Here is a 13715-nt window from a genome sequence, read left to right on the forward strand (position 1 = left end):
AAGCTCCTTCCATTTCCTGTGTTTTTATTGTCTTTCCTTTTTCCAATGATATTATCAGGGCAGTAGCTAACCTTACAAGACAAATTAAAGTTAAAAATAAGAAAAAATTTCAATACAGCCCCCGGTTTCATACCTTTGGAACTATTTACACTGCATCTTGTCAGCACAAAAGCTAATTTCATGGAATCATAGAATCAGTTAGGCTGGAAAAGACCTTTAAGAGCATCAAGTCCAAAGCTAATGGATTTTTTTGTTTTATTTTACAAAGCACATGTAACATACTGTAGTTAATACACGTACAACTCAAGACATCTGATCAAGTCCTATCAACTGCAGTTTGCAATTTGCAAGTTTAGATCCTGCTGAAATAGCTGTAAAAGCAAATCTAAAAGCAAATCCTCTTGTATAAACTTGGTTTATAGCAGCTGAAGTTCTAACCTGTAGATGAGTCTCTCATAATTATTTTTATGTAGGAAAAACTTGTAAACTAGGATTTTACTGGAATGCTGTTGTGGAAAAAGATACCGGTGCTCCTTACTATAGTAGAGATCATGTCTTTTAAATGAGGACTATACCAACACTAGTAGGTGTCACTATAATTTATCCCTTAATAGGATTTCCTCTCTGTGGCTTCCTTAGGTCAGTGCCCTAGTTTATTGGTTCAGAATGTAACAAAACATGTACATATAGCCTACAATGTCCATCACATCCTTATGAGAAGCAAGGGTAGCCAGACACCCTGGAATACAGAATGTGCATTAGCAAGCATGGTCCATAAAATTTCAAAGCCTAAGATCTTTTCACAGCCTGACAGATTTTCCCATATAGCTTTCCACATTCCTAGTGTAACCTAATACAGGCACTGCAGGCTGAATGATAAACAGAGACTCCTTCAGGAAACCTTCCGAAAGTGGAGCCTCTGAATATTACCCTTTGCTCTAACTATTCCACAGGTGACTGTTAAGGGTGCATAACCTGCTTTTTTCAACTCAGTACAAGGCAGGCAGAAAAAGGGAAAATGGGACAAAAAAAAAAGGACAAAAATGTCTGGCAACGAACTGTCACTGCCCTTGAACACTATCTTTTATGGAAAATAAAAATATTTCAGCACCTTCCAATCCTGGAACAGCCAGAAGCAGTGTTTCAGCAGATATATGATTTAATACTGCTTTTGCATTAGATGCACTGGTAAATGTTATTGTCAAATGTGGTAATACCTACAAACCACGAGGACTGTGAAAGCACATTTCTAGTATCCAATTGTCTTCTATTCCTTCTATTTACCAGCTGTGTGCTTGCCAGCTATAACTTATACATATATTCATTGCAGCCCCAGCCACAAGCAGTATGCATGCAACACATCCAAGCACTCGGAAAAGGAGAGCCTGGCCATAGCCAGCATGCCCTCACTGAGCCAGGCTCTCAACAACATTCAAACTTCACAAGAACCCAGAGTAAAGCCAAGGCAAGTACAAAGTACTGGGGGCTGCCCAGAGCATGAGGCTGGCTACCCTCCAGGTCAAATCCTAGTGTGAAGTGGAACGTCTTCAGAGCTGTTCTGCCTCTCATCACCTGTCAGTGACTTCAAGCTAGTGCAGGTTTCAGGCATTGTTGAAATGCTCTGACCATAGTCCCTTTGCTTACAGCTTTGCGCCCTACACAGCATAGGAGCTGTTAGGCAACAGAGTGGCCACAAAGGATTACCTTGCTCATAGACTGCCTTTCATGGTATAGATCCAGTAGGCCATTGCAGACTAACTACAGCACAGCCAAGAACCACAGCCAGCATGAGACCTTCCAAGCAGCCACAGCACGTATGAAGAGCACAAAGTACAAACAAAATAATACATAATATAGCACAGCCACTACATTGTGCCCATATTAGAGCTACAAAAGCAGGCTTTAGCCGGTAATGTTTTCAATAGCTGTTGCCATCAAATGAGGGAGTACGTAGCTCCTCATCTTACAAAACCTGTTATTCAAAATTATCTGTTAAAAAAACATATTTCTGACAATGGAACTGGATCAGACTTCTATCAGCTGTTATTCTTATTTATGAGCGGATAGCAGAATCAAACAGTATTTCCCCCATTCCTCCCCTGTGACACGAACAGGAAAGTTTTCAAGATGGCTAAACAGTATTTCCAGGCTGGATCTTTAGGCAACCACAGTCTGCAGATTATTTTTAAGATTTATGCTTTTTTTTTTTTTTTGGTGGTTAAACAATATTTGCAGGATATAAATTAAAATGCTGTGAGTATCATTAGAAAAAGATATGTCTGCTCTTGAGCATTCACTTCAATGTTTATGCAAATGGAGAAAACAATCATCATTCATTATTAGATATCAAGTACAATTCTTAACCCAGAATTATGATATTTAGTACAAACCGTAGGTATGTCAACATCCGATTTCATCTGGGAAATAGTATTCCATATACTACAAAAATTATTCATAACAAGAAGGAATCTCTCATCCCTCCTAGGTATGTCTCCTGTTCTGGATGAAAAATAATCCCGCTACCATCATCAACACAACACTGTTGTGAGAGGTTATTCATCTAACTCATGAACTGTCTAAAATACTGCCTGTGGTATATTAATATGGAAGTAAATATTGTGAAGTAATTGACAATTCAGAAGATATCTTTGTCAGTGATTCTGCTCACATAAGGAATGCAATGAGCTATTACTTGCATAAGAACCAACAGGATTTCCAGCTCTCTTCTAAACTACAAGAGTAATCTGCAGGCAAGGAAACTATTCAAGGGAGGTTCCTCTGTTGAAGTAATGGAAAGAAATATCACCACAGGTTGTCCAAACTATGCCACAGCCTGCAAATGGCACATATGTATTTGTACATATAATCAGAGCAAAAGGTTTTACATTTTAGAGCTGCTATGTACTGCTGAGTTTATTTTCTTGTTAAGTAACGCTTACATGACAGAAACTGAATTCTTCAATGACACTCAAGCACTATTTTGCACCAAAAGTAAATTTAGCTGTTTTCATGGTAGAGAACTACACTTTGAATAACTACATTTTTGGAATCCAGCCTGAAATCTCAAGACTTTTACCAAATGAAATTATGTTAATAAAAATCTCAAGCTCATCAGCACAGAAGTTACACATACTCTCAGTTACAGAAAAACATAATGAGTAGAATTCAGGGAGATTAATTCCGAAAACACACCAAAAACGGTAAGCATCTTTATCTTCATGTTCAGTAAATCTTTTTCTGTCTTACAATAATCAGTCTTGCACGATTTAAATAAATGTGAAATAGCATTTTTTGAAGTAATCCACTACTTGAGGTTTCCAGTTAATGCATAAGAGCCGTGAAGATGCCTCACATAAAGTTAACATTTTTAAATAATCTGTGTTCACAGAAGTGAACCAAACTAACGTGTGCACACAAACCCCACCAGCAGTTGAAGATCAAGCGCCAGAATAGGTGATGCCACCATGTGGAGCTTTGACTGCTAAACAAGGTCAACGGACAGGCATTATTCTGAAGCAAGAGTACAAAATGCAATGAAGAGCCAAGGTTGGAGAAGAAGCTTTAGGAAGCTGAACAGCAGCATCATGGGCAAGCTTCTTTTGTGCTTGAAAACATTAAGGATTTGACATCTTGACCTCTCCTGGGAGAAACCCAAGCAACATCTCCAAAGTAGACAGTGAAGCATGGAACTGCGCTACACAGACAACAAAGAACAGATCAACTAATTCACTCTGGAAACACAGATAAACAAATGCTTCCTCAACATCCTTGAGGAATCCCAGAACATTCATACTATGAGAAATAATCCTTCTATCTCCCATGAAAGTTCTGAACTATCACTGAGACTACTCCTAAACCCTTCAATTTCACAGCTCTCTGTTGTGTCTTCCTATAGTTTCTTGACCCACTTCTCCATAAGAATTAGCTACATAAGATGTATTTAGCCAGGCCATTTACCCAGGCAGGTAGCATTTCCTTGTGTCCACCTAGGGCCAAACAGGCCATTTTAAGAGAGCAGTTAATGAACACTCTTCCCCACTAGTATGGCTGATAAACGCCCCAGTCCAGAAGAAGAGGTGGAAGCATTTATTACAGACATACCCACTGAATCTTAACAAAATCAACGTTAATCCAGAGTGAATGTTTATTCATCTCAAGCTACGTCCAGTGAAATGAGCCCATTTGTTCACCAACACACAACTCCCAAACTAGATTTTTTTCATTCAACAGATTTATGCAGTAGGGATTGCTTTGCTTGTGCTGAAAAAGTTACAACCACCCTGCTATAAGCTTCCTTCAAAGCAATTTATCTCTTATTTTAACCATCATCCATTGAGTGCAAGCTGAGCATCTTTAGCTCCTCTGAAAACCAGAGGAGTCTGGGTACCTGAATTGTGAAACAAACAGGATTTGAACACCTGGATCAAGCAAAAGTACAAAATCAATAAAAGAATCTGAGCAGAATTGAATCTAAAGTCCTCACCCGTTTTTGGACCAGAAGCCCAGTGAAGAGCAAGTGATCAAACTCCACGACCTAGGGCTCGGATGAAGCAGACTTCAAACTGGAAGGCTTTTGAAAATGACTGGATTTCCTGCACCAATATCTTCACTAGTTCTTCTGTCCATCATATATGACTCAAAGGCCTAACTGACCAAAGTCTACTAACAATGATAGAATGGTACAATAAATACTATACAATGATACAATAAATCTCTCTCACAGATTTTACTCTAAGATTCCTCTTCACTGCATTGCAAACATTCCCATCCAGCCTGAGGAGAGGTAAGTAGGTTTCTTTCCTTTTTTTCCAAGTACAGTTGGCAGTGAATCCTACACATGGTCAGTTGCTTGGCAACAAGTTTCTTTGGCTACAAAATAAATATTCCACATCTGAAATATCTGAGAAAACACTGTTTTTCCTAACTACATTCCATAGTACTTGGACCACAGGGTTTCCCAGAATAATCTAAAATGTTAACAGGGTTACACAAAGGACAACCTCCAATTAGATTGTTACTCTAAGATAGATATGTCCCACTACACAAAACTGTTTACATAGTTGGAAAATAGTGATGTTAAATCTATTCCATGGTCTGGAGCTCGTGTCAAGTATTTTAACCACCTAGAAACAAATTAGCTAAGTGGATCCTGCATCTTTTTTTAAACGTAGGTGTGGTGGGAGACATTTTGCAGGGACTAAAAATCTGGAAGTCACTATACTCAGTCTGAGGTGTGTGCCAAAGAAAGCATGGGTAAAGAAAGAGTCAGAAAGCACAGACATAAAGTCAGGTCATCAACTACCAGAGCCACAGAGGTATGCTACTGGAAGTGCCTGCTCTGGGATCAGTATAGAAAGTGTTCAAGTCACAGATTTTCAGGTACCTCATAATTCTCACTGATATCTTCCTTCTCATCCTTTGAGCATGACCTTGCTTTGTTAAGGACACAGGCAGTAAAGCTGTTTTTTCCAACCCTCGGAAAGCATTCATCCCATTGACAAATTCTAAACAATATAAGGGACAGATTCTTGTTTTTCAGATGCTCTAGACCAGTAGAGAAGAACCCTGCAGAATCAGCTAACTCTGCACAGTTCCCAAACATGATTGACAGAGGATGTCTAAGAAGAAACTAAGAACAGGACAAGCATATAGTGATGCCTCCTTAATATCCACCTCAGCTTTCAATACTCTGGCGCACAAGTATTTCCTACTTTTAACAGACCTTGATGAATCCTTCCATGAATTTTAATACAAAGACTAGGGAGAAGAATCATTCCCAGGATACAGCAGAAATTATTTGGCATTTCTTATAACCTAGTGGCAAGTAAAACATAATTCTTGAAAGAACAAAAGAGAGAGTATCCACCTCATCAGTATCAATTAGAAACTCTGATGAAGAGTTTTAAGGCTGACAGTTCTCAAAGGGGAGGTAGTCAGGAAAACAGTCTCTTAAGTCACATTAGGCCAATCCTAAATTCAAGCATCCCTTTAAGCACAGGACACAGGCTCCAAACTCAGCTGGGCCTTTCCAAAAAGGAAACTGTACATAAATTGTCCTTCTGCACACATCCAGAGCACCTGTATCTCAGTGCTGGAAGCTCCACATGTATCACACAGCCAAGCATGAATGGGATCTAGAAACTAAGTACTACTAGACATATCTGGCCTCTCAGATCCTGTGAGTAGACATGTTAAGAGCCCACTAGTAGCTTGCAGAGAAGCACCTATTGATTTCTTCTATGACACACGGGAAGGAAAAGTTATTTTCCCTCCATTTTGTCATACTCATTTGCCCAGTAGATTATTTTTTCCAAGGTATTCCTGCCACATTCAGTGGACAGGATGGACAGTGCTTGCTTAACGAGTTCTTATGCTTTCTTCATTATCAGGGGTTGATCCCCCGTGCAAAAATAATTTCCTCCTCAATGTACCTTAATGTTTATGTGTTTTGCAGATGCTGATTAACATTTTTGTTATATCTACATCATCTCACTTTGCAGTAAGAAACTAAAGTACAGGGGAACTATTCCTTTTGCTGCTACTTATTTTTGATGCTTCACTTCAGATTCTCAGAATTTGAATTCTTGGTGTACCAGTTTATTTGTTAAACTGGCAAAAGTTTATTTGTTAAACCAACAATCTGCAGCTGCTAGTGCTTGGCACATAAGTAAATTAGACCCAGGGTCTCTAGATAAGCAACCAAAAAGCAAAGAAAATGTATCTCTAAGTGTTTTCACTTAGAACTCAATGACAGGCAAAGATAGAATTCATTTCCTCATCACTGTACTCAAAACTTCAGTATTCCTGAAGCTTTATCTTTCATACCCATCTTTCCATTTCTGGACTATACAAAGCATCGTTCCTGCAAGCTTCGTTCCCAGCACATTTCATCATATGCAATAAATAAGCAAAAGAACCTGTGAAAAGAGTGCAGTTTAAGACTGTATTATAATATTCAGGGAGCAAAACAAAACTGGACATAAAGCCATTCTATCACTGTCTTAATCTCAGTGAGGAGATTAAGGGAGATATTTGGATTAGACGTTAGAAAGAACATTTTTCTTTTGAGGGGGGTGAGGCGCTGGCACAGGTTGCCCAGAGAAGCTGTGACTGCCCCATCCCTGGCAGTGTTCAAGGCCAGGTTGGACGGGGCTTGGAGCAACCTGGTCTAGTGGAAGGTGTCCCTGCCCGTGGCAGGGAGTTGGAACTGGATGAGCTTTAAGGTCCCTTCAACCCCAACCAGTCTGTGATTCCATGATTATTTCTCTACCCCAGCCCCTCTGCCTTAAGAGTACTTGGTTCTCACTACCAACACAGCAGCTCCTGCCCACCCTCTTTATTGCTCACTCACAGCATTAGTCTTCCTATGTGGTGCAGTCCAGCTTGCTTTTTAACCAACTGTGCACAGCCCACTTTCCCCTTCCACCTAAAACCTCATTATATTTTCTTTTTCCCCCTGCTAATTTCCTCATCCACATTTTCCCATATCAGATCTGATCTTGTCTCCCTTGAATCTGATGGAGGTAGTTACATCATTTCCTACATGTGAACAAGAGTTACACATCCCTGATGGAAGAGGGGGGGATGGAAATCATCTCCCAGAATAGGACAACTACATCTTGTCAGAGAAAAACATTGCCAGTATGTTTTTTTTACTATGGGTAAAATAATGTATTTTTCTCTAATCTTGCTCTTGGAAGACATTAAACTGTTCTGGCTGAAACTTTCTGAAGAGAATTCAGCCTGAGGCAGACACCCAATGCAACATGGAAAAATACAGTTTGAAAAGCTACTTTGAAAGCCATGAAGAGCTGAAAACAGGCCTTTAGGGCTGGAAGTGCCTGGCAGCCTCAGTAATAGATGCTGTTACTAGCCCTGCCTGTAGTGAGAGTCAAAGGGCCACCCTATAATGTCACCCACTTTGGTGACAATCAAACACAAACCAACTGCATTTGATGGAGTAACTCTGGGCTCCTGTGCACAGACTCAAACCAAGATTTCTGCCATTTAACTGTCCAACAACTCGATGGCTACATGAAGTCTGATCCTAACGACACTTTCCCATGCCCTAGGGTGTGCTATTGAACACGAACACAGACAGCAGCACTGGTTACAAGATTTCCCCTGAGCCTCTGTTTATGATGTGCAGTTGATTACAAACACTTGGTGGACAAGCAATTGGGATGCCAGCTGTTGATATCCTTGTTTCTTCAGCTTCTCAGCTCTGAAGTTTGGTGTAATGGACCTACCTAAAGTAATGAGACCAACCTGCTGTATTGCCAGATACATTTAAGGGAGTCCTCCTGCCGCTTGGCTTACATGGTTTGACAGTAATTGTTGAAGTGGATGCCATTATAATGGCACTGCAAAACAAAATTGTAGAATTATTTTACCAATAAATATAATTACATGCTCATCAGGCTATGAGCTTATGAGCAATTAGTTCTCCATACCATAATGCAGTCCATAATGCCAATTTTTGCATGTTAGAGGATGCCTGACAGAAATGACACTTGCAGATCATAGTCACAGAATCACAGAATGGTTTGGGTTGGAAAGGACCTTGAGATCATCTAGTTCCAACCCCCCTGCCATTGGCAGAGATGCCTCACATTAGATCATATCACTCAAGGCTCTGTCCAACCCGGCCTTGAGCACTGCCAGGTATGGAGATAATGGATATTTACAATCAAATGAGATTTTACAGCTCAAAGATTGTCTGTCACCATAAATCAAGAGTTCTAACATACAGAAATGCAAATGGCATCCTGTGACTTTAGTCACTTAAGCACCTAATCCTTCTATTGAAAGAAGTTCTTCTTTCAGTACTACACAAGATTGAGTAGCATGAAGTGAGAAGGGATGTTATCGTAAGTCATTCAAATATTGACACTGCTAAATGAATATAAATGTGCATACACACACATATAAACATATATATCTCTACACACTTACTGCTAAGTGCGTGTAGCTAACATTCATCTCCCTACAACATTTATAAACTGACCCTAATATCACATTGTAATGCTGAACTTCTGGAGGAGGAAATTCAGACATGGAAGTCATGACAACCTTCCTAAGGTACTCACAGAATGAGAAACAGTACTTAGATAAAGACTCCTATACTTCTGTTTAAAACACTGGCTAAAACCAAACCAAAGCATAATCCTATAAACATAAACATTGTTACATTATCACAGTAACAGTTCTGCATCCATACATCAGTTTTACTCTTGGTTTATATGTATAAATATAAATGCATTGTACATACATATATAGACTACTAGATAAGAAAAAATAATCAAGAAATCATTTCACACAAAGGAAAATTCTTATGAGTAACAGTGGAATACTAGAGAGTTTTTTTAATGGCATAACAAGTGTCTCATAAGCTTCTGTAATTACATATCTACTTTTACTAGTGCCTCAACAGGTCCATGTCAGTTGTTGCTTACAATGGTACTGCAGTATCAAACACAGTGTGAGACAAAACCTGCAGTTAAGTCTGTTGAGAGAATCACAAAAATCTGATTTTCCAACAATAAATGGGAACAGAATCTAACCCCATCTTTGAGGTTCTTTGGGATAACATCTTAAAGCAAAAAGTATGGTTTCTTCCCAATAAATTCCACAGTAATTTTAGTTACTGTTTAGCATGTTAATGATATAATAATACATACAAAATACATTTATATGCAGTGGATTTTAACCTATGTGTATGAAATGCAACTAATTTTACATTTGTAAGGACTTTATTATCACCACAGTATTTAGCTATTGCTTTTTTATTTTTTAGACATACGTTTGTGTCACATCTTGAAAGGAGGCTCCATACTGCAACCTGCATTCCCACTGTCCACAGTGCCATTAAACACAGGCCTTCTTTTAAACACATCCTTAAATGCAAACAAAATCAGTCGGATGTAAGTGCCTTCTTAAAGGTACCTAAATGAACATAATAAGTAAATTAAATGGAACGAATTCTAGAAGACTCCAAAGTGGTTTCCAGTCAAGTCCATTGAAATCCCATTGAAATCCAGACTTCAGGATGAATCTTAAATAAACTACAATTACTTGACATGAAGCAGTTATTCTCCAAAATGTTTTCTACTGCTGCAGTCCATCCAGTAAAAAGAAGGTAACTTGTAAGCACTGGCACAAGCTAAATTTTACATCAAAAAATTTAAAAATTGCTATTTAAGCTTATACCTTTTTATTATATTTTCCTGAAGGAAAAAAGTACAGTTAAATCAGAGTATAACAGCATAAACGCAATCCATTTATGACAAAATTTCTAATAATCATAAAGATACCATTTCAGATCCCAGAAGAATTTTCTGAGGATACTTCAGGAAGCACAAATCAGCACTAATCACACCATTTGCGGTGAAAAATAACTCTAGCCTTAAGTGTGGCTACTTTAGGTGGAAGGCAGAACAGAAGCTAGCTCCATCTGAGCTCCCTGCAAATCCACAGACCAGGTCTGGTCTGAATTCTGACTCCGCACCCCAGCTCCTGGGAATACTGTGATGCTATCAGTGCTAGAATCTCCCCACACTCCTGATGAGTTAGCTTTGCTTCTTGGGTGGTGGTGCAGAGAGAAGCCCCTTCCATTTGTTTGCAAAGCCCCAAGGAATGATCCTAAAACCATCTCTATTCTTTGCTATAGAAAAGGGATGTGGGTGCTCAGTGCAGCAGTTCACAAGTACAACCTGTACTGACTAGAGGGCAATGCCAGCAGAAGCACAGTGGTGGTTTAGCACTGTGGCATAGTCCCAAAGGGACACGGCTTCAGGGCCAAGATTAGTCAAGGCACATTAACACAAACTAGAGGGAATAGAGCTGTCCTGCTTTCAGCTCTAGAGCTGACAAGTGGGTTAGTTACATCTACATTAGTTTATTGTCATCTGTCTCGATTTCAGGTCAATTACATGCATCTTCAAGCATTACAGGTTGGTTTGTAGATTGATTATCCACCATAAATGAAACCTGAGGCTGAAATCAATTGACTTGACATTTACCCTGTTCCACAGCCTAAACACATAACAGTCCTCAGGGCTGAATTTTAAGGAGGCTTCAGAAGACAAAATGATAAGGGCTGATTAATAGTTACTAACAAGACAAGCCTGTGGGAATGTGAGTCATGAATGGGCCAGAAACACAGGCTTTTACCCAAGCTAAGCTCTGATGTCATCATGGGAGCTACCAAGTAATATAGAAGCCAGGTTCTGTAGCAGCAACCTTCACTTTTAGATGACATACGAAATTATCCACCCAAAACAGACTATTTTTTAAAATATGTTTTAAAGGTGACTGGGACAAGAACACTGCATCTCTCATGCAAGGCAATACAGATTTCCTACTTTTACTGTAGAAAAATACAGTTCTTAAAAGCTAATGTTAAATTCAGCTGTGTATATAGGAAGATTTTCGGATGCTTGTCTTAGTATAACATCTGTTTGAAAGCAGACAGTTCACTTGGAACTTTCATTTTGCAAGACAAGCTAACCAAAATATCTTAAGTCATTATGGCCCTGGGAAAGCAGCCAAATCCTTTGGTGTCTTAGTTCCTTATTAAAGGCTAGAAATGAAGGTACCTTGCAAGACTTTCGAGTCAAAACTCACTGCATGCCATGCTGTCATGTGCCCTCCTTGCTACTGAGGCACAGCTAGAGTCAGACAATCTCTGCGGCACAGATAAGTTTTACATGAAAGAGACTATTCCAGTGGTATCCAGCTCCTTCTGGCATTCAGTTATAAGGCTTGCTAAGAAACATGAATATTCAGCAAGTCAGACTCAGTTCAAAACATTCAGTCACCTTCAGATCCAACTGACCAGGAGGAACCACAATTTTAACGAACCAGCAGTCAGGTAAAAACTCACTCCTGCAAGTCCACACAGTGGCACTTGGGACTGAGTTTGGCCAGTGATCTTCAGCTTCCTTCAGGAGCTGTCAGTTGTTGCATTCAGGCAGGCTGTGCAGCTGACAACGTACAGGCAAGCAGTCAGTCCAGCAGGCAGCACGCCATCACGTGCCACAGATCAAGACTAGGTCACTGGCAGTCTTGGGCTGCCCAGTAATAGGATTCCTTCCAGCTTGTCCAGAGCATTTACTTGGCACAAGTCCACAAGTCTGTTCCCAACAACAAATTCATGCCTGAGTTTGACAGGAAGTTATTTGACTCAATCAGTTGTTGTTTTTCTCCCCTCTGCCAGCATGAGGCTTTCTGAAGAATTTTCACTTCTGTTGCAGCCTCAACAGGTCATTTCTCATCAGATCCCAAGGTAAAATCTGCTGCAGCTCTATTTACCTTATCCAGTTCCCCCCATTGTCAATTGAAATCCCATGTCTCTTAGTCCTCTTTTCTTGTGTCAGGAAACCTTTGGGACAGTTTATAATCTATGTAAGCACTAAGACAGGACCACAAAATGAACCGTATTAATATAATGACAACAAGTAAAATCATCAAAAGGGCTGATTCCATATTTAAACTAGAATAATGAGGTAATGAAAAATAAAAAAAATCTGGGAGGTCTAATTACATAAATGCAGTATTCAGTTGCGCGGCCAGCCCAGCAATTCCTGTAGCATTCCAACCAAAGTGATCTCACTAGCATGTGAGAGAAGAGTCCAGCTGACAGATTTGGGACATGTAACGTACTATTTAGTCAAGAGGCCCCATGTGCTATTCATAAAGAATTAACAACTCTTATATTGACAATGACAGTATTGTCAGAAGACCTTTGGAAGGGGGAAAAAAATCCTCCATAAACTCAGTCTCTGTGAAGTTGGACTTCTCTCTTCTCCTTTTTTTTTTTTTGCCCCTTTTTTCCAGTGCTGATGTAATCTCCAAACATCTCCAGCAGCAGCTGCTTGGCAAAACCAGGCACCTTCTCCGTAGTCCCTTTCAGCAGCACACGCAGCACTTTCCAGCTCCCTCAAGACAATCAGGGCCTTTCTTTCACCAATTAGCTATCACTTCAAGAGCCCTGCGCTGTCCAACGAGCTCTGACAAATGGTCTTTGCAGGAAACAACACTGGAGGAGCTGCTTTTTTTTTCCTAGACAAATTAAAAGGGGAAGAAGGCGGGGGGGGGGGGGGGGAATAAAAAAAAGGGCACAACAAATCAGAACAGAAGCTGTCCAAAATAGCTCATTTAGTACACTGATAAATGCAGAAATGTCCTCAAGAGCCACTGCTGGAGCAAGGCACACATAAAAAAATGTTCCTGCTTTCTTTAGGAGATAGTTTGGTTGGTTTAATATGTTAAACGGGTTTGATAGAAAGAAAGGCTTTTGTTACAGCAAGTCTCTGAGCTATAGAAATAAAAGGGAAAGAAACTCCTGTGAGATTCTGTTCTATTTCCTTATTTGGCTCTACAAGTGTAAAGCAGCATTATTTGAAGTAGACATTATAGGAAAGAACTCAGTGTAGTTCACTTTAAATATAGATGGTCTGATGAAATGAGTAATTATCGGAACTGCTAAGATCTTTCTGAACACTTTTTGAACATACCCAACAGAAACCACACTTTCCATCTAAAAAGAACTTAAAGCCTCTTTCAGAGAAAAAGCTCTGTGAATTTTGCATTTTTTCCTTTAAAATCAGGGAATAGGTACAGGAACACTTGGAGATCCTTGCTGAGGCCAAGTCCCTATTAGAACAAGTTCAATCTCTAGGAACCGGTTCAAGAAGAAACCAAGGAACTTGTAT

At 39.7% G+C, this 13715-nt stretch overlaps 1 protein-coding gene across 1 annotated transcript; it reads right to left on the reverse strand.

Annotated features, from left to right (window-relative positions):
* Window positions 1-11284: 11284 nt before the first annotated feature.
* Window positions 11285-13468, reverse strand: SMIM38 (small integral membrane protein 38). Its single transcript, XM_061355013.1, has one exon. It carries the CDS (start codon window positions 12484-12486, stop codon window positions 12355-12357), a length of 132 nt encoding a protein of 43 aa, XP_061210997.1. The 5' UTR covers window positions 12487-13468; the 3' UTR covers window positions 11285-12354.
* Window positions 13469-13715: the final 247 nt, after the last annotated feature.

Source organism: Neopsephotus bourkii, unplaced genomic scaffold (assembly GCF_033783945.1).
Source record: "Neopsephotus bourkii isolate Nb327-2 ecotype Australia unplaced genomic scaffold, CSIRO-AGI_Nbou_v1 NB_768, whole genome shotgun sequence".
In the NCBI taxonomy this organism is placed as follows: Eukaryota; Metazoa; Chordata; class Aves; order Psittaciformes; family Psittacidae; genus Neopsephotus; species Neopsephotus bourkii.